This window comes from Pelodiscus sinensis, chromosome 3 (genome assembly GCF_052426305.1).
Source record: "Pelodiscus sinensis isolate ZL-2025 chromosome 3, ASM5242630v1, whole genome shotgun sequence".
In the NCBI taxonomy this organism is placed as follows: domain Eukaryota; kingdom Metazoa; phylum Chordata; order Testudines; family Trionychidae; genus Pelodiscus; species Pelodiscus sinensis.
The window spans coordinates 49,354,079-49,380,298 of record NC_143054.1 but is presented as its reverse complement, the minus strand read 5'-3'; the positions used below and the strand labels follow the sequence as shown (position 1 = coordinate 49,380,298).

The 26,220-nt window shown below is 45.2% G+C and overlaps 1 protein-coding gene across 1 annotated transcript in view; it reads left to right on the top strand.

Moving 5' to 3' along the window:
• Positions 1-26,220, top strand: part of LOC149524647 (protein eyes shut homolog) — a 364,551-nt gene that overhangs the window by 168,594 nt on the left and 169,737 nt on the right. Inside the window, exon 4 of the mRNA XM_089776925.1 lies at positions 6,204-6,456. Within this exon, the coding sequence (XP_089633051.1) occupies positions 6,204-6,456 (253 nt within the window). The remainder of the gene's footprint in view (positions 1-6,203; positions 6,457-26,220) is intronic.

Sequence of the window (26,220 nt, the reverse complement as noted above, 5' to 3'; positions counted from 1 at the left end):
TGCCTACATTAACCACCCTAGTTCGAACTAGGGTGGTAGTGTAGACATACCCTTTCTGAGTTATCAGCAACACACTTCCTCTGTCTAGGGATCATGGATAACATAAAATCAATGTATAAGTAGGCAGAGGTCATTTTTTTTTTTTTAGGAAATTGGAATATGGTTAATTTGATTGGTTAGAAGAAGCCATTCAACAATTACACCAATGAAATAACATTTTTTCTTACAAATCCACATCATTTTAGTGAGTAGTCTTGAGATTATTGTTAATATTCATTAATTTGCCTTTCTCAGCATCTCCACCCTGAACTTCTTTTACTATTCTTATTATCAGAGATCCAAAACCAATCCTGAACCAGATCCCTATTGGTATCCTTCTGTGGGTCCATCAGTCCAATATTCATTTTTGCTGTTTCGCATGGCCCTACTGGGCATACTGGGATATATAGTACAATTCCCACATGCTAGTATTCACTGTTGTGCTATTATAAGGTTACATCTCCTTCCCTTGGGAGGCAACAGAGACTTTCCTAACCCAAAACAGTTGGTGCATCCAGAGCTCCTAAATAAATAGGAAAAGAAGGAACAATGAGGATCATCAAACAGATGCAGAGAAACAACTGATCCCAGCAGCAAATTTATCATCCTACAGTTCTGAGGCAGAGACCCTCCCCATGTCTTATTCAATAGATGACTTTAAGTCATTCTAACATTTGATTTAGCGTGAACTAGAGCAAAGGAAATCACAAAATAAGTTAGCATTCTGCTTTCTTTCATCTGTGAGAAAAGCTCTGGTGCTGCTAATTCAAAATTATTGGCCTCCAGAGGTCTCTCACAACTGCATCTCTGACTACTCTGACCACACCTGGCATCTCCAATGCTCCCTTCCTCCTGAAAAGCTTAAAGTCCCAGAAGTAGGAGAAGGGCTTGCCCTATATGGCAAGCCATGAAAGCCCTGTGTGACATAGCAGCAACTGAGGCAGGCATGAGCAACCCCGATGCTCCAGCAGACCCTCCCATGGCTGCCAGCAGTCCGGCTGCTCCCTAGATTGCCCCTGGCCAGGGACACAGGAGAGTTCCAGCTGGGACTGGTGCAGAGATCCTGAACCTCATCGAAGTCTGAGGGGGAGGAGACCAACCTTCAGGATCTCCACATAAGAAAGAGGAATGCCAAAGTCTATGGCAGGATCATCGTCAGCCTGGTCAACAAAGGCCACATCTGGACACTCAAACAGTGCCGGATGAAAATAAAAGAGCTTTGGCAGGACTACCACAAGGCCAGGGAGCAGATTGGACACTCTGGGGCAGCACCATACAGCTATCCTTATCATGACCAGCTGGATGCCATCCTGGAAGTGGGGGTCCAGTCACATTCCCCGCTGTTGTCATAGAGTCCAGCCAGGAGGAAGAGGTGGAGGAGGAAGCCGACACGTGACCATGCCCACCAGCCAGACCTGCTCTTTACTCTGGAACCAGTCCCTGTCCCCAGGATATCTCCCAGGCTTCTGACAAAACCAGGGAAGACATTTTAGGAAAGTTTTATAACTTTCCCTATCTACATGCGGGGCAAGTGGTGGGCTGTGAGGGGAGACACATTCCTCTCCCAGCGAATGCACGCTGGGGGCCACACAATATCCTGTGAATGTGGGTACACATAGAATGCCACTCCAGAGCATTAAGCTCCATGATGTTCTCACACAGGACCCCCTCGGTGCTTCTCACAAAAGAGAGAAGCCTTACTTTGGCCTCCATGATGAGAAACCTTGTCACAACAAGCCACCACTAAGGAGTCTGAGGTCACGGAACCACACATCAGTGCAACACACTGCATAGAGTCATGCCTGTACTCATGCAACATTAGCTCCTGGTGAAGCGCGGTGGTGTGAAGGAAACTTATCCTGTGCATGGGAACCTGCCGGGGGGAAGAAGAGGAGGGAAACCCGGTAGCTCTCTCTCTGGCAAGCTGTGTCTGCTGCTCACACACACTTCCCCCAAACCCTCCCACCCGCTTCCTCCAATGGGCAGAGATAGAAGTTCTCTCTCTGCAAGACACCACCAGTGCTGGACCCAGTGTGTGGGGGACACAGAAGGAAGCTGAGCTGCCCATTTCCTCATTTACACTGCAGACTTCTGGCCAGGCCGTCATCTTTCCATGTCTACTTGTCTTTGAGTCATCGATGTTGCAATGCTCCCCTGGGACATCTGCTCCCAGGCAAAAGAGTGCCCACTTTCTAGGCAATAAATGGCCCTGCTTGAAGCACATCATCATCTTCTGAACTGAGACCTTTGGTGTCAGCTCAGAGATTAGGGAAAGGCTTCATACACAGTGTCCCATGGGATGAATGCCCTTGTAACTTTTCTTCATAGCTGGGCCAGCTGCAAGCCTGGCATGTCACCTACATCCATCTACCTGACTCATGGGATCGACAGGGGGAAACGCACCTGGGAAGACCTGATGCGTGAGCAGATGGCCTGTAATCCCTTATCCAGGGATTCAAGGACTAGTGCCAGGAGATAGTCACTGCCTGGGAGGAGTGCCAGGCCAACCAGGAGAAGAACCGAGCTGACAGGGAGCAAAGGAAAGCCTCCTGGGACCAGCTGGTGAGCCAGCATGACACCATGTACTCCTCTCTCACCTTGGTGATGGAGCACATGGCCTCGTGCATGGAGCAAGCCACCAGACACCTCCCTCTCCATGAGTTCCCCTCCTAACTTTTCCAAGGAATGCCAGGGCCCCAGAACATGGAGCAGTGGGAACTTTCAGACAGCTGAAGCCTCCTGACAATCCAGAGGCAGGTGCCAGTCTCAGACCCATCCCTATGCTTCCCTTCCCACCTCTCCATTCCAGGTCTTTTCCCCAGTCCCTCCCTGTTCTACGTTCCCCAATAAACAGTCCTGTTTTTTTTAACAAACATGTCTTTATTATTTGCTCTGCAAGAGTTTGTGGGGGGGGGGGGGAGTGAGAAGTGAGGGCAGGGGAAGGGAGGGGTGGGGGAAGAAAGGCACACAGAGGGAATGCAAGGGCCCTTGTGGAGAGACACGGAAGAGAGTCTCACAACTGGCATTGCACTCTCCCTCAAGTCCTCCCTGATGAACACAGCTATTTGATGTTTTCTCCTCATGGCACTAGTGTCTGGCTGCTCAAATTCTATGGCCAGATGTTCAGCCTCTGCTTGCCACCCTGGCAGAAAAGTCTCCCCCTTGCTCTCACAAAGGTTGTGGAGCACACAGAAGCCTCCACCACGAAGGGGATGTTGTGCTGCTGAGGTCCAGGTGAGGAGACTCCTGAACCTCCCCTTTAAATGGCTGAACATACATTCAATGACCATGCAGCAACTGCTCAGACTGGCATTGAAGTGTTCCTTGCTGGAGTCCAGGCTGCTTGTGTAGGGCTTCATGAGCGAGAGGAGCAAAGAGTAGGCTGTGTCACCTAGGATGACAATGGGCATGTCCACTCCCACCCCACCCCCTGACTCTGTTGGGGGGAAAAAGTGCCAGCGTGCCTCTTTTGGAAAAGGCAGGAGTTCACCAGGGCCTGCAGCACCATGAAGATAAGCACCCTTTCTGTTGATAAAGTTCAAGGCACAGTGGGTGGGGGCCAAGATGAGGATGTGTTATCTGTCCATGCCAGTCCTGCCCTCCAGTTGGGGAAGCCCATGGTGGCAAAGCCATCGACAATGCTGTCCATGTTTCCCAGAGTGATAATCCTCCGTAGCAGCATGTGGCTGACGCTACTTATATGAGTATGATCCCGACTCTGAAATTCTCCACACCAAATTGGTTCCTAATGGAGCGGTTGATGTCTAGCGTGGCAAGCCTCCAGAGGGCTATGGTCACATGCTTCTGCACGGGGGATGGCAGGTCTCGTGAAGGTGTCCTGTCACTTGAGGGAAGGGGCAAGCCACTTGCAGAGCTCAAAGAAATTCTGCAGCCACTGCTGGTCATCCCATCCCTGTATGATGATGTGGTCCCACCAGTCCAAGCTCATCTTTTGCCCCCAGAAGGGGTGTTCTGCAGTGTCCAAGGGATTGAGGGGCATGCTCAGTAGTAGGAGTGCCAGACCTGGGTGAGCAGGCCTGAAGTTTATGCTAGGGTTTATCTTGCATATCCAGGTCCTTGTCCTGCTGGAGCAACATGCGGGTAGTCTGGAAGTGCTATGCCATGTAGCATAGCATAAGGCCTGTGAGTCTGGCACTGCTTTGCAGCAGCTCTGGCTCCCTGTTGTGAGTGCTGTGGCAGCTGCAAGGGCAACCAGAGAATAAGAAGCCACATGCTACTTTGTCCATTTGGTGTTCCTCAAGGGGCGAGGCAGTGGAGGAGTGGCTTGTGAGATGCGGCCATAGGGAGGAGCCCCTGTAAGCACGCATTGCTTCTTGTCTGACCAAGCAACCAGAGGAAGTATCCACCCTCCTGGTAACCTTCCCAGAGAGCTTTCTAGGTCTCTAAGTCTGAGGCAGGCTCCAATCAGTGTGGACATGCTATTTTGGACTAATTCTAACTAATGTTCATGCTTCCACATAGTGCATCACCCCATGCCCCTCAGTGCAAACTCTGTCCCCACCCATCCTGCCTCCATAGCATGATCCCCTAAATTGCCCTAGGCCCCTCAGTGTAACCCCTACCTCTTCCCATCCTGCTCCCGCATCCTCCTTCAAACCTCCCTCCCGCCCCCACATCCTCCTTCACCCTTCTTCTTTCCCACCATATCCCTGTATTCTCAGTACACTCACTGGTAGGACAGCAGAAATGGGACTCGCAGCCTCCAGGAGCAGTGCTGAGGTGAGGAGGGGGAAGGGTCAGAGTCTCTTCCCTACCCGGCCCAGTCCTTTGCCTGCAGGCAGTGGCTCTGGGCTTGGGCAGGCAGAACCCAGGGCCATCCAGGGCTGGCTTCAGCCAGTCCCAGTGCAGCGAGGTGCTGGGGAAGGTGACACCACACACGGCCTTCAGGTAACAATGTCCCCAGTGTGCCACACGTACCAGCCACCCAGCCCCCTCCTGGAGCAGGAGGCAAGAGCGGGGATGCACATGTGTATTTGCACATGCACCTCTTTCCCCTCCCAGCCATGCTCCAGCTGGACTGGATCAAAGGGCAGCTGCCCAGCTAGCAGCCACGTGGTTAGATGGCTAGGCGTCTGCACCTTTTTGATCCAGCGCAGCTGGAGCATGGCACAGCCTCAGCAGGCTGAACACCATGCTTCAGTTGGGCTGGAGCAAACAGGGACAGCCACCTGGCCAGCTGGCTGTGGCGATCAACCCAGATGGCTGTGGCGCTGTGATCGACCAGTCGATCATGGTTGACTGATTGGTGACCATTGCTGTAAAGGCAAGTGCCATTCTTTCCCAGGTGCTTGAATACCATTGGAAAGTATTTTTTTTAATTAATAGGAAAGGCTAGGAGAACTAAAAAAGAAAGTTACAGCTGGCCTTAATGTTTGTGTGCCAAATTATTTAATTTACTCATGAGTTTATATATTTTATAGGTGCACAGAATTACTGTCCCAGAAACTATATTTGTTCTTCTCTTTGTACTCTGGATAAAAATTTTGAATATATGACTGATGGGTACCCTGTTTATAATGGAGAGTCACAGCAAAGTGCATTCTGAGACTCTTTGGACAGTACACCATGATTCTTTCTTCGCCAAGAGCTATCTGCAGTTTCTGTGTGCTAGAAGCTGCTCTGTCAGGATGTGGCAGTAACAGGCTACATAAATCAAGTTCAATCATAAAAAGGGTTATCAATACTACTAGATAATAGAACATAAAGTAATTATTGAATCAGAACAAAATATATAGGTTGGTGTAAAGATAAAATACTTTGTTTGGAGTCTTGTGTATTAGCCATCAGCAAGGATATTTTTGCATTACATAGAAGTTAATTTTCAAAAGAGCTTTATTATTGGAGGCCACACTATGGGTATATTTGCTAATGTACTTTGAAAACGGAAAAATTGCTATACATTGTTTTTGGTATTAAGAGAAAGGCAAAACTTCATTGTTATGAAATGAAGAAATATATATTTTGCCATGAAATTACTTAGGCAAAATTTGCTGTAGGATTAGATTAAATTTGGAAAGACCTTAAAGCCTCATATAAAGAAAGTGCATTTTAAAATCAAAAGAAAGCAATTATTTGCACAATCTAATGTGACTATGAAAATGCAAATGGCCTTCAAACATGGCTTTTTAAAAATTCTCTTTCAGGGACGAAGCTGTGAGCTTAATTACAATGATTGCCTAATACAGACCTGCTCTGCTGGGTTTCTTTGCAATGATGGAATAAACAATATCACCTGTTTACCTGCTATACCCAAAAGCAACAAAACTATCATTGAAATGGTTGGAGTGCCCCCTACTGAGGTTTTAGACAGTGACCTTACTCCAACAGCTTCTGTTTCTACTGGGATTTGGTCTAAACATGCTACTTCTGATTTCCATACAGCACAGATATCCCAAGGTAAGATGAATAAAGCTCAGAGGAATCCACATGTTGATACTTGTCTCTGTATTAGTGCCTTAAAATGTGACAATATAGAATACAAATGTTTTCTTTTTCTTTCATCTGGTTGTTTTCAGTCTTAGCTCTTTTCCCCCATTTTACTTCATTCTCTCTACGTGAAGGCATGTCTACACTAGGAAATTATTACAAAATTCCTAAAATTGACATAACTTCTGATATTACGAAATTGAAATAGCGTATTCCCACTACTGGGAAACCTCGAAATTAGTCAGAGGCTGGCTCCATTAATGTGGATATGCTACCTCGACTTAGAGGTCCAGGAAGCACTGGGGAGTAATTCGTTTGAATTACTTTGGGGAAAAGTTATTTTGAAATAGCAATGTCGGAGCATCCACACTAACACTATTTAAAAAAAAACTATTTTAAAATTGTGATCTATTAATTTAATGAATGGTAGTGTTGGACTTTGTACATTAAATTCCATAATTGAAAGAAGTATGTAATTTTAGAGGTCCTAATTTTATTTAGGTAATGCAGTTTTATTTAACATTTTATTTTCTTCAGAGGCTAATCCTTATCGCAGTTACGTTTTTTTAGGAGATAATCATCCTAGTTAAGCAAGTAGTATGAGATCCAATTAGTAAATAGAACAGTAATTCTTCTAACACATCATATCAGCCAATACGCTGAAGTTTTCAGTGGCAAAGATTTGTAATTCATTCATTTTATATTGATTCACAGGAGCAATTTGATTTAGAAAATTTAATGCTTCTGTTCTGAGCAATGCCATTTGTTCTGACTCTGGCCCTCACACAGAATCTGAGTAATGGGAGGGTTTCCGTTTATTCAGCTCTTGAGGTCACTAAAACCTCTCTAACACTTTTATTAAGAATATGATTTATGGAGTTGTATTTGTCTGCTATATAATGCCTTGGTAAGAATTAATGGTTTTTAGGTGGCAGTGCAATTTGCTGCAGATTCATCCCAGGGCCAAAGTTGTTCATTTTTTATTTTATTCTAAATCTTTTCTACTTTTTATCCTCAAAGGTCTGAAAAAGACACACATTGTCAGATATGGGATTCATTCTGACCACTAATGTGGCTAACTTAAACTCTAGCATATCTTTGGAAACAAGTGGACTAGAGAAAGTAACTGCCACTGAAGAGTCTTCAACATTTTTCAGGCTAGCTTCCTCAACAGATGTTCTCATTCCACAAATTCTTAGTTTTGCTGTTCTGGTTTACACACACAATCTGACATGACACCTCTGCCAGAAGTAGACATTGGTTCTTCAATAGAGTTAATGGCTGGATTGCTTTCCCAGGAGAAGTGAGATATGAACCCATTTATCAGTTGTTCATTAATGGCAGTTTCTGTTTATTCAAAGTAAGCCACATTATTTGAGAGCCTTCACACTGTTTCTTTATGGGCAACAGACATGACTTCAGTAATTAGTAGCATACCAGGGGCTGAGATTGAATTAAATAGTTACTCATTACTCTCTCATGGATGCCTGCTTACAACTGCTTCTATGAGTGCACCTTCAATTCTCTCTAGGTTGCCTCAAGAGAGTACCATAGAACAGTCAGCTGTTTTCTCAGAATCAGGAGGAGAGAACTGGAATTTACTGAATCCCTCCATGGCTCTCAATTCTCTTGTTAAGATATTTATTTCAAAACAGGTAGCTTTCTTTAGCTAATTAGCTATGCACAAAGCCCAAATGCAAACATCCCTTCCCAGTGAATATCTAGGTATTACATTTCATCCATCGACCAGAGACTCACAAACATCAAATCACAGTCTGTTGATTCTTTAAGTGAATTAAGCCAAACATGTGCAACGTGTTCTATGACTGAAATAAAACTCTCTGATGAATTCTCAGATCAAGCTTTGCATAGCAAACAGTCCCCTTTTTATGAGACATTCTGGATGGACTCAGTGATATTAACCAGCTGGTTCACACTAATGGGAACTACTGCTATTACTTCTGGGCATTCATTTTCTTCAGCTAGTGAAATAACATCATCAGTGGAGTTCACAGAACTGTCTTCCTCACGGCCACTAAAGAAAGAACAGTTAAATTCCTAACAGCAGGATATCTTCGATGTCCTTGCAAGAATTGAACACTATTTTTCCATGTATTCATTCAGATTGCATAACCATTGTCCCTTCACAAATCATCCTTATAGAACTATCATTTTCAACAATTATGTGCTCACAAGAAATCAACAAAGATTTGACAAGAAAATTAACTGCTGCTGAACAGCTGATAGCAAAACCAATACTACCATTGAAATCAAATCTATATGATCTGATTATGGATGTGTCTCAGTTAAAGGGTCAAGATACATTTTTACTCAGCTGAGTGGTTCATTTCAAGAACCAATTACCAGCCACATAGCACATAGTTTTCTGAGCTCAAAACACATTTACAAATTAATCCAGATGAGAACAGAACAGTTCAGGCAAATGTTCTGGCTATGCACCTTCTCTCTATGGAAGTTCCATATATAGAGTTAATGGTTGATTACCCTGAAGGACATTCATTATTTGCATATTTTAGTAATATGCTACCTTATTCAATTTTACTTGGGCAATTGCACCACAAATACATTCTCCTAAAATTTTAGAAACACAGGATTTATCATCTCATGCTGATTTTCGAACTTTAAATTCTGCTTCACAAGAGTACTGCTCGGGAATATTTGAAATGCATACTTAGTACTGCTATTCATGATAAGGAGCTTTTTACAAGTCTAAACACTCTTCTACCCAAATATCATAGTATGTCTTCAGTGGACTCAGCTCCTGGCCTTTATCAGCTGACATTGTCTGGTGAGTTTCCCATTTATATTCAGTAAACTTTTCAAGTTGGTGTTTTTTATACAGAGATGAAAGAGCCTGTCATGGTTGCCAGGTGCTCAAAACAGATTCATTGTAATCAGGGCAGCAGCCAGTTCAATGGATATGACACCTGCTGCTGTACCTGACACAGATGGTTATCCTTCATGCACTGCCACATAGGCTATCAGATCAATATAGAAGTAGGTTGGAGACTGCTATACTGCTGGCAAGCAATCAAAGACTGAAAAAGTCCAATTCTTTACAATGAGTCTTTCAGATTTCAAGTGTAACTTGAATAAGTGTTTCTTTCTTTCTTTCTTTCTTTCTTTCTTTCTTTCTTTCTTTCTTTCTTTCTTTCTTTCTTTCTTTCTTTCTTTCTTTCTTTCTTTCTTTCTCTCTAAAAATACAGCTCTCTCTCCTTGGATACAACATAAGAAACAATACTTCACATTGTGGGGAGAGTTGTTTTAATTAAAAATCAGAGAAAGATCAAGTTACCTCTGGAGAGAAATGTTTTATATGTAAAATATGATAACTGGTGCTAGATTTGATTTTAAAATAAGACTAAAATTGTGTCTAAAACTCCATTAAGAACAATAATTAGTGATACATTTGTAAGAATACTGTGACACTTGCAGTAATGAGATCTGGAGATTTAGAAAAATGCATTTTAAAAAAAACAGGACTACGATTTCTAACATAGGAAAAAACATAGATTTTTAAAGCTGATGTTAAAATATTGATATTGTTGGAATATATTCAAAACTCTCTTCTGCCTATTGCCAGGAAAAGCTTGTAAAATGAATGACAGTGAATCTCGAGAAAGGCTTGAGAAACAAGCTTTCAGAGCTTGCTTGCCTTTGCTTGAGATTACATTGTGAGAAATAGATTACCTTTATTTTGTTGACTCTGTACCATATGGAGAAAATACAAAGCTTTCTTGAATGCAAAAGTCAGGCACAACAATATCGTCACTTGCATGTTGACATAACTATTTTCAGCATGTAGGAAAGAGCAATCATTCTTCTTGAAGTGACTATCCATATACATGTTGTGACGGGGCACTCGCGCCCCGCACCGAGAGTGCGCCGGGAGGCGCCGGGCGGCGGGACGGGGCACTCGCGCCCCGCGCGGAGGACGCGCCGGGAGGCGCCGGACGGTGGGACGGGGCACTCGCGCCCCGTACCGAGAGCGCGCCGGGAGGCGCCGGGCAGGTACATCGGGGGGCGGGGAACACGGCCCAGCCCGCCATGGCGGGCCCCGGAGCACACCGGCAGCCGGCACAGGGAGTGTCGGGGGGGCAGCGTGCGCCGCCCCGCAGGGCCCAAGAAGAAGGGGCCGGAGAGGCGCCGGATGATGACGCCACAGACGAGGGGCGGCCAGGAGGCGTCGCAGGGGAAGTGACGCAAGGGGGGAATGGAGCCGGCGGGGGATTTAAACCAAGGGCTGGCACGGTGGAGGGAGGCACGGTGGATGGAGCAAAGCGGGGAGAAACGGAGGGAGAGGTGAGACAGGAAGGGTCAAGGGAAGCGGGCCGGGAGGCCTGGTGGAGCAGGAAGCGGCCCAGGGCGGGGTCGTGGAGCCCGTGAGCGGGTGTGTTTTGGGGCGTTCCCCCATCCGCAAGGGAGGGACCCCGGGTCCCTGCCTTTAGGGCCCTGGGCCGGGGTTCGGAGAGGGGGCGGGCCCGAACCCCCCTACTCCGCCAGCAGGCCGACCGGCTCGGGTGTAACGCGAGTGTGCGTGATAAAAGGGCCACCAGCCTTAAGGGTGACTTCTCAGGCTGAACTCTCTGTACCACAATTAGCTCAGAGTGGACTCTGGGGGTTGAACCTGTTTACACGTGGTGGAGAATGTGGGCACAGGTCCCTGGGCCCCGGGAGTAAGAAGGGGCTCTAGGAAGTAGAGTTACTCGCAAAAAAAAAAAAAAAAAGGGGTGGCGGGCATAAAACAAGGGAGGTAGGGTGATTGATCCGTTGGGTGTTTGTTTGAAAAGAACTAGGTGTTGACCACCCGCATCGTACAGTTGACCCCCCCCGAACGCATAATGGAGGTCAACAAGATCATAGAATGGCTGGTGGACAATCAGAAGCAGCAACAGCAGCATCAGAATCAGGTGTTGCGGGACATGATGACCCAATTCCAGGACCAGCAGCGGCAAATGCTGAAAGAAATCAGAGAAGGGGCGACCGCCCGGGGAACCGCACCTGGAGCAGAGACGGGTTCCCCAGGAGATGGAGAAGGTGGCGCCATCCCGGGCGCCCAGCTGCCGCTGCGATTGACAAAGCTGGGACCCGAAGACGATCCAGAAGCGTTTTTGGTCACCTTTGAGCGGGTGGCTACCGCCGCGAAGTGGCCACAGGAGCACTGGGCCACCCTGCTAGCCCCCTTCCTAACCGGTCCGGCCCAATTGGCCTATAGAAGTATGGCAGACAAGGACGCTTTGTGTTATTACAAAGTTAAAGAAGCCGTGTTGGACCAGCTGGGCATATCCCCGGAGACGTACCGACAGCGATTCCGAGATACCCGCTATGACCCGAAGGAGCGCCCACGGGCGCTGGGGCAGCGGGTCAGGGAAGCAGGCATGCGATGGTTGGAACCTGCCAACAAGACCGGGCTGCAGGTAGCGGAGCAAGTGGTGTTAGAACAGTACCTCCGGATCCTGCCCGCCGAGGGGCAAAAGTGGGTTCGCCGACACTGGCCAGAGTCGCTGGAAGAGGCGATCACGCTGATGGAGCGCTTTTCGGCAGCGGAGGAAACGGGGGGTAGACACCCCCCCCCTACTCCCGCGGGGCCTCAACGGAGCCCAGCCAGTAGCGGAGGGGCGGACACCTCACACCGGGCAGATCCACCGGCCCGTAGACCATCATGGGGCCCAGGGGTAGAGCGAAAACTGGCCCCAGTCTGGAACCCGCCGAGGAGGAGCGAGAATCAACCGGGAGCGAGCGGGGACCCCGGGACACCCAGCCCGAGGGCAGACCCTAGCCCGAGGGGAGCCTGCTTCCAGTGTGGCGAGGAGGGGCACTTTAAAAAAGATTGCCCCTTGATGGATTGTACCTTCGGGCAGAGAAGACGGGACGGGACAGCCGGGACCACTGCGTCAAGGGCCCAGGTAACCGGGTTGATAAGCCTGAACGGGAAGCGGGTAAGGGCAGTGGTGGACTCGGGGTGCGGCCAGACCATGGTGCGGGAGGACATGGTCCCCGATTCCCAAACCCGGGGGCCCCAGATCTGGATGAGGTGCGTGCACGGGGACGTACATCCGTACTATACCGCCCACGTATGGATTGACGATGGGCAGATCCGGGCACGCTGCCAAGCCGCTATATCCCCCAAACTCTCCTACCCAGCGCTGCTAGGGAGAAACTGGCCCGGGCTGGCCGCCCTGCTAAAGGAATGGGGGATGGGTCACGAGGGCCCGGGGCCAGGACAAAAGAAACCCGTTCTGGCAGCCCAAGGGGAAGAGGTCCCCACCTCAGGGGAAACCGGGGGGCCCGCGGCCGGGAGACCAAACCCCCCGCTACGCCTGGAGGTGGAAGAGGGGGACTTCCTGACACACCAGAGGGAAGACCCGACGCTACAGGCAGCATGGACCCAGGTGCGGGCGCAAGCGGAGGAAACGACAGAGGGAGACGGGCGGCAGCAGCTGGGACCACGCTTTGAGGTACGGGGAGAGCGACTCTATCGGGTGGCAGTGGGGGCGGACGGACAGGAAAACCCACAATTGCTAGTGCCGCGCCCATACCGCTGGAAGGTACTGGAGCTAGCGCACAATCACCCTTGGGCGGGACACCTGGGCAGCGAAAAGACCCAGCAGCGAATCTTACAGCGGTTCTACTGGCCCGGGGTATACCAAGAGGTCAAGAATTTTTGCATGTCTTGTCCCCAATGCCAGAGGACCTCTAGCAAGAAAGTGGCCCCCGCCCAGCTGGTTCCCCTACCCATCGTGGGCGTCCCATTCGAACGAATAGCCATGGATTTGGTAGGGCCCTTGGATAAGTCAGGAAGAGGGCATGCCTACATCTTAGTAATCGTGGACTACGCCACCCGCTACCCCGAGGCCATCCCGCTGCGGAAGGCCACCGCCAACGTGATAGCGGAGGAACTGGTTAAGGTGTTTTCGAGGGTAGGCTTGCCGAAAGAGCTACTAACGGACCAAGGCACGAACCTGACGGCAAGGGTGATGACCGAGCTGTGCAAGTTCCTACGAATCCGCAAGATCCGCACCTCCGTCTACCACCCACAAACCGATGGCCTCGTCGAGAGGTTCAATAGGACATTGAAAGGTATGCTTAGGAAATTTGTACAGGAGGAACCCCGGGGGTGGGATAAGCTACTCCCTGCTCTGATGTTCGCCATCCGGGAGGTGCCACAAGCCTCGGTGGGTTACTCGCCTTTCGAACTACTTTATGGGCGGAAGCCCCGGGGGGTCCTCGACTTAGTAAGGGAAGGGTGGGAAGCTCAGGTTACCCCAGCCCTGGGGGTAGTCCACTATGTAACACAGCTCCAGCAGAGACTGGGTTCCCTGGCCGAATGGGCACGGGAGAACTTACAGAGAGCCCAGGAGGGGCAGCGCCAGCAATATAATCAAAGAGCCCAGGTCCGAGAGTTCGTGCCAGGCGACCAGGTGTTGCTCCTCTTACCAGACAGAGAATCCAAGTTGTTGGCACACTGGCAGGGGCCCTTCAGGGTGTTAAGGAAGGTCGGGGAGGTGGATTATGAGATACAGCTGGATGGTCCGCGGAGGGCCACCCAGATCTACCATATTAACTTATTGAAGTGGTGGGTGCCCCGGGAAGCCTTCCTGGTAGAAACACAGATGAAAGATGTGGAGTTCGGACCATGGGGAGACCCAGAGGTGACGGTCAAGGAAGCCACGGGACCTACTAGAGAGGCACCGGGAGGTGCTGACGAGCAGACCGGGACGGACGCATCTGGCCCAGCATGAGATCGTCACCGAACCAGGGAAGCGGGTATTGGACCAGGTGAGACCCCTCCCCCGTAAGATGTGGGACGTCGTAAAGAAGGAGCTGGGGGACATGCTGGACTGGGGGATAATCGAGGAGTCGCACAGCGGGTGGCGGAGCTCGATTGTGCTGGTTCCCAAGGCAGAGGGGGCCCTCCGGTTTTGTATTGACTTCAGGAAGGTGAATGCGATCTCGCAGTTCGACGCATACCCTATGCCACGCATCGATGAGCTGCTGGACCAGCTGGGGAAGGCCCGGTACCTCTCCACGATCGACTTAACGAAAGGCTACTGGCAGATCCCGCTGTCGCCAGCAGCCCGAGAAAAGACAGCCTTCTCAACCCCCTTCGGCCTTTACCAGTTCCGGACCATGCCGTTCGGCCTGCATGGGGCAGCCGCAACATTCCAACGCCTCATGAACCGGGTCTTGAGAGAACACCAGCCTTACGCGGCCGTGTATATTGACGACATCATAGTATTCAGTGAGACGTGGGAGCAACATCTAGGACACGTGGCGGCAGTCCTGGAGGCCTTGAGACAAGCTGGCCTCACGGCCAATCCCAAGAAATGCCAGTTCGGGAAGAAGGAGGTGACGTATCTGGGGTACACGGTAGGGCGGGGGACAGTGAGACCCCTGGTGGACAAAATCCAAGCAGTGCGGGACTACCCTATCCCCACCACAAAAAGACAAGTAAGACAGTTTCTGGGGTTGGCGGGGTATTACCGCCGATTCGTGGCCCAGTTTGCATCGCTAGCCACCCCGCTAACGGACTTGACCCGCAAAGGGAAGCCCCAGAGAGTCCAGTGGTCGGAGCAGTGTCAGAAGGCCTTTCAGGCTCTAAAAGAAAGACTGACTCAGGCGCCGGTACTCGCCCAGCCGGACTTTTCAAAGCCCTTTACCCTTCAAACCGACGCGTCGGAAACGGGGTTAGGGGCCGTATTAACGCAGGAGATGGGAGGGGCCGAGCACCCAATACTGTATCTGAGCCGGAAACTGTTTGATAGAGAGAAGGGATACGCCACTATCGAGAAAGAGGCACTAGCCATTAAGTGGGCGGTAGATGCTCTCCGATACTTTCTTGCAGGGGCCTGCTTTACCCTGGTAACGGACCACGCTCCTCTGAAATGGCTCAATACCATGAAGGATACCAACCCAAGAATACTCCGGTGGTACCTGAGTCTGCAGCCATACAAGTTCAAAATCGTGCATCGACCGGGGAGTGCCCATCAGAACGCGGACTGCCTATCGAGAAGGTCGGAGGGAGCCGCAGGGGAGGGGGCGAGTATAAGTAATGAGACGAGGGGGGAGTGGTGTGACGGGGCACTCGCGCCCCGCACCGAGAGTGCGCCGGGAGGCGCCGGGCGGTGGGACGGGGCACTCGCGCCCCGCACCGAGAGTGCGCCGGGAGGCGGGACGGGGCACTCGCGCCCAGCGTGGAGGACGCGCCGGGAGGCGCCGGACGGTGGGACGGGGCACTCGCGCCCTGTACCGAGAGCGCGCCGGGAGGCGCCGGGCAGGTACATCGGGGGGCGGGGAACACGGCCCAGCCCGCCGTGGCGGGCCCCGGAGCACACCGGCAGCTGGCACAGGGAGTGTCGGGGGGGCAGCGTGCACCGCCCCGCAGGGCCCAAGAAGAAGGGGCCGGAGAGGCGCCGGATGATGACGCCACAGGCGAGGGGCGGCCAGGAGGCGTCGCAGGGGAAGTGACGCAAGGGGGGAATGGAGCCGGCGGGGGATTTAAACCAAGGGCTGGCATGGTGGAGGGAGGCACGGTGGATGGAGCAAAGCGGGGAGAAACGGAGGGAGAGGTGAGACAGGAAGGGTCAAGGGAAGCGGGCCGGGAGGCCTGGTGGAGCAGGAAGCGGCCCAGGGCGGGGTCGTGGAGCCCGTGAGCGGGTGTGTTTTGGGGCGTTCCCCCATCCGCAAGGGAGGGACCCCGGGTCCCTGCCTTTAGGGCCCTGGGCCGGGGTTCGGAGAGGGGACGGGCCCGAACCCCCCTACTCCGCCAGCAGGCCGACCGGCTCGGGTGTAACGCGAGTGTGCGTGATAAAAGGGCCACCGGCCTTAAGGGTGACTTCTCAGGCTGAACTCTCTGTACCACAATTAGCTCAGAGTGGACTCTGGGGGTTGAACCTGTTTACACATGTGTATTCATGTATGTAAAATTGGACTCGCTTGTCCAGCTGCTTCTGTTGGAACTGCATTTGTGCCCTACATATTCTCTCATCTCCCCCAAATCAAGATATAAAGTGGAGAATTGTTTCATCTGTCCTTCAATGCCTTCTTACTGCCCATGGCAGTATGATGGAACTCTTTCAGAGTTCACCATCCTATTAGGGGATTCTTGCAGTTAGTTTGCCTCTTGGCTTAAAAATTGAAAAAAAAATTTAAAATATTTTTTACTAACGTTTCGTAGATATTCTGTAGGCTCCATGCCCCTTTCCATGTTCCTCCTGACCAATTTGTTCCAGTATGAATGGGCTCCACACTAGACACCCTGTCAGATGCCTTTCTCCTTTCCTGGACATTGGGACTGTTTATATCTTCCGACTGATCTGTATGATGCCAAAAGTCCTGAGGACACAAGCTGCGGATGATGACAATAGCGCCAGCATAGGCCAGGCATCTATGGGGTTCAGATCTGGTGAATCTCCCAATACAGTCCCCACTCATTTTGACTCATATGCCCAAATAGTCTCACAGAAGAACAGGCTGATCCTATGCTTATCAAAAAAGCTACTCAGCTGAAATTAATAATATTCTACTATATATCAGGAAACTTTCAACTATACTGACATATAAAGCCAAGTAGAAAAAAGTCCACTTGGCCATTCTCCTTTCTAACACCCATTTCAGTGATATTGGATGGACTATTTACTAATGATGTAATAATCTGGAATTTCTGTTAGTTCCATAAAGGTCCATTAAGCAGCAATATCTTTTCATCGCCCTAACATATAGGGCCACATTTATTCTCCCACGCTTCAATTACTAGATTCTTTAAGGACCATATTCCTACATTTTGGGAACCCCTTTCCTCTTGAGACTTCAGAATAGATTTAACCATGTTGATGGCAACCAGCTCCCTATGTCAACTATCAATTAAGACTGCCTTTTAAGTAGCTACTACATCAACTTAAAGGAGAGGGGAATTTCAAATTCTCATGGAGTGCTTCCCTTTACACAGTGTTTCATAAAGAATAGGGTTAGTCTCAGGCCTCATCTCAGGATCATGTCAAAAACTGTGTAAGTGCCACATGAGCCGTTTTATTCATCTGCCAGTTTTCTTCCCCAAGTCTCATTAAGTTGTAGAGAAAGCTAAACATCATATACTTGATGTTGTAAGTGTATTGTCATATTACTTGAATAAGACAAAGTCATTAAGGAACATTCCTAGACCTTTGTGGAAGCCTTTGGTGATAAGCTTACATACACATCAGGCAATAGGCTCACAGAGGTTATCAAAATACGTCTCCAGCTATAGAGAACATGTTACTGGCTAGATCCAACTAATCTCATTAGAGCTTATTTTGCTAGAGCCTAGACAGCCTTTTTCCTATTTTAAGACTGTCTTAGTTTCTGAATTTTGTAGGATAGCTTCATGAAGTTCAGTCCATGCATTTACAAGACACACGGTTCTTTGGTAAAATGTCAACCATTTGGTAGCTCTGTTGTAAAGTCACTTTTGAGCCACTGTTAGACTGCTAGTGTGCAGAGATCACTTTTTTCTGTGCTGACAAATATTATCCCATTGTCTAATCGTACATCTGCTTATATCCATCTGCACTGGAACCACACCCAGGGCTCCCTGCCCACCCTCAGTCTCAGGTCCCTTACCTCTCTCTGTCTCTTTTCCTACCAAAGCCACAGCCCTGCTCCCTGTTCCAGCTCCAAAGACTGCAGACAGGAATAGGAAGGGTAGGGGTGCTGCAGAATACGGAGTCTAGGGACTCTATATTGAACTACCTTCCCTTTCTGCTTAGAGTGTAAATCCTTTAGGACAAGCAATGTGCATTCTTGCCTGGATATAAAGTGCCTCGCACATTGGTTGAGCACTATAAAATCAGCAATAATCATATTGGCATGCACAAGTAGCTTAAATTTTTCATCATTTTGTTTATTACTCAATTATGTTATTCATTCAACATTTTACTTTCTGTTCGTCCTCTGTTGAAAACATTTAACTCCCCTTTAAGTAGAGCAGTTAGTAAAAAGGAAAACCCTGAATCTTGCTTTGTTTTTATAAGTTGCACCTAGTAACAGTGGAATAACTTCCAACCTTTCCTTCTTCAGATCATATAGACTTACATTAAATATTCTATTTGGTGCTTTATGAGAGATTTTTAGCTTGTGATGCCTTTGCCTTCTGATGCTGTTTTATCACATGGATTTGTGTCAGTTGTGTTCACTAGATCTTCTATCACACTCATTATTACTTTAAGCTTTGTCTTTATCAATGATGCCAGATATTCATCCCTTGGCATTTAGTCTCACCGATCCTGGGAGCTGCAGTCATGTACTGATTTAAAATGAACCTGGCTATTTATGCAGTATTAACAGAGTGAATATTTTCAGCATTTAAAAATGTTAGCCAGATAGGTCAGCACACTGTTTCATTGTCCAAGTTACACATCTGAACCCTGGCCAAGAATTTGAATTTCAGCTCTGTAAGTTAGGTAAATTACCTGAACTCAATAAGTTTATAGTACATACTTTCAGCAGTCCCCCTCCCAGGTGATATGGTGAAAGATTGCCTCACAGAAGTGTAAAGTGTAAGCCTAGCTTGCTTATAATTTGTGTTAGGTGCACGCTGCTGCTTCCATAAAGTCTTTTTGGTAGAATGTAACATTGAAGCACCTTCATCTTCCTAGGTTTTTTTTAAAAAAGGAAATGTCTGTGTAAGACATGGCTGTATTGGGAAAAAAAGGAAACTAATAAATATTTTTAAAAAGTCTTTTATTACATTCATGCCTAACTTGTTAATTTCCCAATTTGCTAAATCAGAATATATATAGTTGTATATGTGTGTATCTACTCTTTTAGGGTATGTATGTATATACATACACATTTATGTGAACTGTACTTATACACATATAGTTACATATTTTCCAAATTATGAAAGATAAGCATGTTTTATTTCAGCTAACATGAAGACTATTCTGTTCTTTTGTCTCTTCAGATAAATATTGATTTTACCTTTACTAACTGAATATATGCCTCTCAAGTCAATAAATGTTGGTATTCATCTCAGTAGAACTAAATATAAGTATCTACATATTAAGCAACTTTTAACAGTGCTGGCTAAAAGATGGTGTGGGGCTATATAACAAGTGTCATCCATCAGCATTTGTTAACATCAGACTTAACATCTTTGATTTCATATATAATAATTTAATGTACAGTAATCAGGAAGTTTGGGTCAATAAATGTTTATCAGAGGTTGACTGTTTCAATTGCAAAAAACAATATTTACTACAAATCATCTGCTGTTTAAGGAAACTGCCAAGACTTGTTGCCAAGAAAATATTCTAATATGTTATGTTCTAAAAACATTGGAAGAAAATTGTCAACAGCTCTTAAGTAAAATTGGTGACTCATCTTTAAAAAGCCTGCAACTTGTAGTATATAAAGGCAATGAGAATTATAATAGTGAGTCTGCTTTAGAAGAATATGAAATAGTACAAAAAGGAATTAACAAAGGGGTCTTTCTTGATATTGTAGAAATAATGAAATATTTTAAAAAGTTGACTGAGGAATTGAGTGGCATAATAAATGTGATAATCAACTAATATGACATCTTAAGCTTCTATAAAAATGAGGGTAGGGAAGAAACTTGACAATTACGTAGTTTAATGTTCTTTATTTGGTAGAAATTCTTCATTTTTATTAATTTCATTATTTACTCTTAATCGAATGAGATTACATTAAATTACATCATTACTTAAAGTTAGGTCACCTGATTTCATTTCAGAAATATTTACCTTAATCTTTTCTCTTACTGTTGTTTACTTCATTACATAGGTGCAAAAGCCCAAACTTCACCTAAATGTCAAATGAACATACAAGAATTCAGCTACCATTTTTCAAATACTTATTTGAAAAGAACTTTAAGTACTAATTTGTATTTCTTTATTGTATTGGCAATAGACTATACTGAATATCTCTTTAAAACTAAGAAGCAGAATATTCTAGTTTGCTACATACATGCACGCATATATGATGATGGAACTATTATGTATAGCAATTTTATTTATGAAGTTTTGAGTGAGAAAAGAAATTATATTATGGACAAATCAAGCTTTTTAACTTCAATATTATATGCTACTTGGAATTGTAATTAGGTTTAGGCTTTAAAGGAAAAAAATAGGCATTGTATATCATAAAGTACTGTGCTGACTGGCAGAGAAAGGTGATAGGATGAGATTTAGATACCAGAGTGTATCTGAAGTGATGGGTGAAATTTTCCCATTCACAAAAAATAAGAGATATGCACTGCTGAAATCTTACATAAGTCATCAAAATAGGTACTTGAGAAGTGCTCTAGGCCTTCTGCGCTCCCTCTGCATGGACACTAATTTTACCGGATATCCTTAAGGTAGTGTGTGAGCTCTGAGTAACATTACCACACACTGCATCATTTTTCAGAGGAGTAACTGTGTTAGTGTGTAACTTTTGAAAACAACACATATTACTCATAGCATCATTTTTGTCGATGTAAGATACATGGGTGTGGACCATTATAACTTTGTGGTACTTTTTAATACAGTTTACAACCACAGCCAAGGAAGGAGGCAAGATACTGTTACAGTTTTAAATTTCTCCAATCTTGCAGCATGTATGTCTTTTTAAATAGGATGTAAAATATCATTCAGTAGAATTCCCTGTGCAGGTTAAACAAGCCACAGTCCAATCAGAGAAAAAATCCTCCCAGATCTAATCAGGAGCACCTTCTCCTAGAACATATTTGTTTAAAATATCTGACACTTGGTATAAAATGTTGTGTATTCTAATTCACACAAAATATTTTTCTTCAAAGAGCTTTTAGGAGCCCCATGGGTAACTGATCTGGTTGCAGGTGTTTAACATTATCCTGCAAGGAATAGACTCTACCTTTCCCTTCAGTTTAATGTCAGACTATTAACAAGAGGATCCCACATGACATCCTCCCAAACTAACTGTTCACAAGCATCAATAAGGTGTTCTAATGCCAGAAGCGCTAGGGATGAATACATATTGGAAGAGTGCAAAGGGAGATTTTTGCAATCTTGGTTCTTAGTAGTAGACAAACTAGATTGCTGGGTTTACATCTACATAATACAATGCACATAAAGAAAAGCAAAGATTAACAATGCTCCCCCACTCACAGAAAGCTCGAAATAAAAAGCTATAATAGATGTCGCAATTCTCCTTTAAAAAATTACTAATATCTTTGTAGCTTTTAGCAGTTGAGTCTAAAGTCTAAATAATGGAACTTATAATGATGAATAACTGGAACTTAGGAGGTATTAATCCTTTCCAGGAGCTGCTTCCTCTTAGAAATCCTTGAATTCTTCCAGTATCATTACATAGCAATTAAAATATGACAAATGTACCTAAGCTGAAAAGAAAGGGACATGAATGTCAGTTAATTGTTCCCATGGGACCCACAACTGCTATGATATTATTCAACTATGTTAAGATTTTTGAGTGTTAAAATTAAAATGCAAAAATTAAGATTAAAATTAATAGTGTTTGTTTTGCTGGGCTGGAGAAGTTGACAGATCCAGGGAGGAAAATTGGAGACAATAGAAGAGGGAAGATTGAGATGTCCGTGAGAAGAGAGGAGAAGTGGAGGCTAGAGGCAAGGGACAATGGTAGCAAAGATGAGGTATATCATGAGAAAGTGTGTCATCCAAGGGGCCTCACATAGGGTACCCTCAATGCTAGGCCATGAAATGACTGGTGTACCTGCCTCAGGTGCCCCTTCTGTATTTCTCAGAAAGAGTGCAAATGATATTTGGGTATAAATAGACCATGTGGGATTAATATATTATGAATAAAAGTCACATAGTTATACAATGTAACAGACAGTTCCATCAAAATATAGTCCTGACGTATCTCTTTGGGTATAGGCTCTCTGCACCTCCAGCATCACTCAGCATGCTCACTTCTGAGATCTCTCTCACGCATATTTCACTATGTCTCATCCTAGCTTTCAATCTCCTCTGGCTTCAGCTGTCTAGCTCAGAGAGCCAGTAGACATCTCTCTATATTGCTATTAGCCTACAGATTTCTCCAGTTTCTCTGGCTCAGGAAGGTCAATTAGTCCCTCTGCTAATTTCCAAGAAAAGCCTTTGGAGATTGTTGAAGGTTTCCCCTTAGGCAATTCTCTGCTGCTGCTTCTGTCTCTTCCCTGTGCTCAGACAGCCCTCACTTGCTTCTTGCTTCAGGGATCTCTTGGAAAGCTCTTACCTGCCTTTTTTCCTGACTGACACCAGGCCAAACACCCCTAAGGAACATACGTTTTTCTGGCATAAGTACTCATGTCCAGTCCACAGTGCTTTGTCAATAGGATATGCACTCTTGCCAACAAAGCTACCTATATCATTGAGCAGGTTTGTGTTGACGATAGAACTCTCTCCTGTCAGCATAAAGCGACATCATGAGCATTCTTACAATGGTATAACTATATTGGTATAACATGCTGTTATAAGCTTATAAATGCAGAAATGGTCTAAGGTAGTTCTGACTCAAATGGTGTCTCTTCTCTAGGGCCCTTTTAATCCCAATTGGTAGTCAGCTGACCTGTCACAGTTATACTGGCTGTTCCCTCTTAAAGAAAAATCAATGATAGCAGTCAAGTGGAAAGTTCAAAAATACAGGATCAAATGATATCACAGGATATGGGGTGAGAACAATGTGCAGGGGAGATAGGTTGAGAGTACATGGTGTTTTCACATGTTCCCACTTAAACCTCTGCTGTGATATAATTCCTAAGTACTTTCAGTGAAATCCAAAAAGCAAAATGGGGATTTAAATAATATATTAAAGCAGTTTACGGTATTATTTTGGTGAAGCATAAATATTAACTTATAAAAAGAAAGGCATAGATAGTTTCATGTTGTGCCATAGATTTCAGTGAAAATATTATTTTTAGATAATAATACGTATAGGAAATAAGTTGGATCAAGAAAACTTGTGTCTTTGTGTACTATGCCTTGAATACATTTTCTGTCCCATCTTTTTCCTTTTGAGTGTTTTTCTCAAAATTATGTGCAGTGCATCTTTAGTTCCATCTGTACCAGAAGAAAGTTATTCTGAAAGACTGCATTAAAATTTCAGCCAGCAATAAATATAGTGCCAAGTTCTTAACTGAATTTTTTTTTCAAAAATACAATATTTCTATCTTAATGCAATTTATTTTTACAGCAGCATCTGTCTCTTATAATCTAGCTCTTATTTAGCACTGATACAAACCAAATTGGTACAGATGCTAGCCAATTATTTTTGGCAAATGAATAAATATAAGTCAAATTTTGGAGGTTTAGGGAATGAGGATTAAGTCATTTTATTAGCGAGAAGGTTAGAAGTTCCTGAAAACAGAGAAGGGATAGAGTTTGAGATGAGGATTTCAAAAATGAGTCAGTGAAGTGCAGTCAGAGAGGCTATATTAAATGGTATGGTCACTATGGGTATGTCTAGACTACAAGCCTTTTTTGAAAGAGGGTTTTTTGAAAGAGCTCTTTCGAAAAAGCCTCTTTCAAAAGAGATCGTTTAGACAGCCACAAGACTTTTGAAAGAGTGATCTGCTATTTTTGAAAGAAAGCACCAACACATTCTGTATGCTCTCTTTTGAAAAAGCCCTGTTTGCATTCAAGAATGCTTTTTTTCGAAAGAGCTCTGTCAAAAAAAGGTGTTCTTCCTCGTAAAAGTAGAATTACTGCTGTTATAAAAAAGCCGCGTTCTTTCGATTGAATTTCAAAAGAACACAATGGCGGTCTAGATGCAGATGAAGTTTTTTAGAAAAAACGCTGTAGTCTAGACATAGCCTATGACAGGAGAATCTTATTGAGAGACAAAGACAATAGAAAGATTAACTTTTGATATCTGAGGGATATTGAAAATGAGTTAAAGAACAGGATGAAGTTTAAGATTTATGTGATCATAAAAAAGGAATTAAAGTAGTCCAGATGAGAGAAGATGAAGTTGTTCATACACATTTAGGAAGAGATTATCATTGAGCTACTGTCTTCTGTGTATTTGCACTACAGTTTTAAGGGATCATAAACAGGCATATAGAGTGGGAGATACGTGAAGAAACAGATTTTGTGGTTAAAGGGGAAAACAAGCCCCATTTTCAGAAGTAATCACTAATTTTTTAACTGCCAAATTTATGGAAAATGAAAACCTCTTGAGCAACACTGACCTGCTAAGTGTGCCTGTATATAGCTATCTAACTACTGTTGTATACTTTTGATGTCCATATACTATTCCTTTACATTTCTGGGAGTCTGTTATTTGCAAGTAGAACTGATATATTGTGAATCATCAATCATCACTGTTACAGAGGAGCCATGGACAGTGTTTTGTTTTTGTTTTTTCTGGAGACCTTAATTATTTGATTTCATGTTTTCGCATGAATTCCTAGGAAACACAAATGATTAAGGGTATGTAATGGCTTCATTATGAGCAGAGACTAAAAACATGAGGATTGTTCATCTTAGAAAAAAGATGACTAAGGGGATTTGGAAAAAGTGAATAAATAAATGTTTATCTTGAAATTGGTGCAAATTAAGTTCCTACATGCTTCTGAAAATCTCACTAGGTGCCTATCTGTATTTATAGTCTGTCCCCTAGTTAATTTATACCTCACAATACTGTGTTCAAGCTATTCCTCCTTAAACTGAGAGGCTGTGTCTACATTTGCACCCCTTTCCAGAAAAGGGATGCTAATGATACCAGTCGGAATTGCAAATTCTGCGGGGGATTTAAATATCCCCCGTGGCATTTGCATGAACATGGCTGCCGCTTTTTCCGGCTCGGGGTTTTGCCGGAGAAAAGCGCCAGTCTAGACGGGATCTTGCGGAAAATAAGCCCTTGAAAGTAGGAATAAGGGATCTTCCGGAAAAGGGCTTATTTTCCGCAAGATCCCGTCTAGACTGGTGCTTGTCTCCGGCAAAACCCTGAGCCGGAAAAAAGCGGCAGCCATGTTCATGCAAATGTCGCGGGGGATATTTTGTCTATTGGAAGTGTCTCATTAGCCTCCCTTTTATGGAAAAGGGTGCCAGTGTAGACACAGCCTTGTTGTTTGTACAATACCATACAGTTATCTGAAGTGGAGAGAGCTGTTAATGAAATTACCTTCCTTGTTTCTTATACCACATTTGAGCCTACGGTAACTTAGGCTTGTATATAATTTGTCAGCTAAATTGGTAACATAATGAGCCTATATCATTATTTTGATCGTCTAGTATTTTCCTCCTTGTAGGAAAAGAATTGAATACTATGCAGTGAAAGCTATTACTAATGTCCCAAAGGCATTTTTTTTTCAGGCTAGCCTTCAAGTTACCAGTAATGCTTTTTTCTAAACAATACAACACTTCAATTATGTGTAAATAAATGGAAACAGATGTGCATCTTTTGTGCCCATGAAAAATGTAATCATTGTATTAAGGGAAACTGCAAAAGGCAGCAATGGGTCTTCCCTAATCTGTAATATTTCAAGAATACATGATCATTTATAATAAAGTCTCAAGTCAAGTTGTTCTTTTCATAAATTATTTAACTGTATACTATTAATATTAATACATATTTATACAATGGTAAGCAAATAACAAGATTTCAAGAAAATACGCATTTTTATTTTCATTCTAGTATCAGACCCAACTGTGAGACAGGGAAGGCTGACTATATTAAACATTTTTTAACCTTGATTTTATTAACACAAAATTGTAATTCACAAGCAGAAATTAC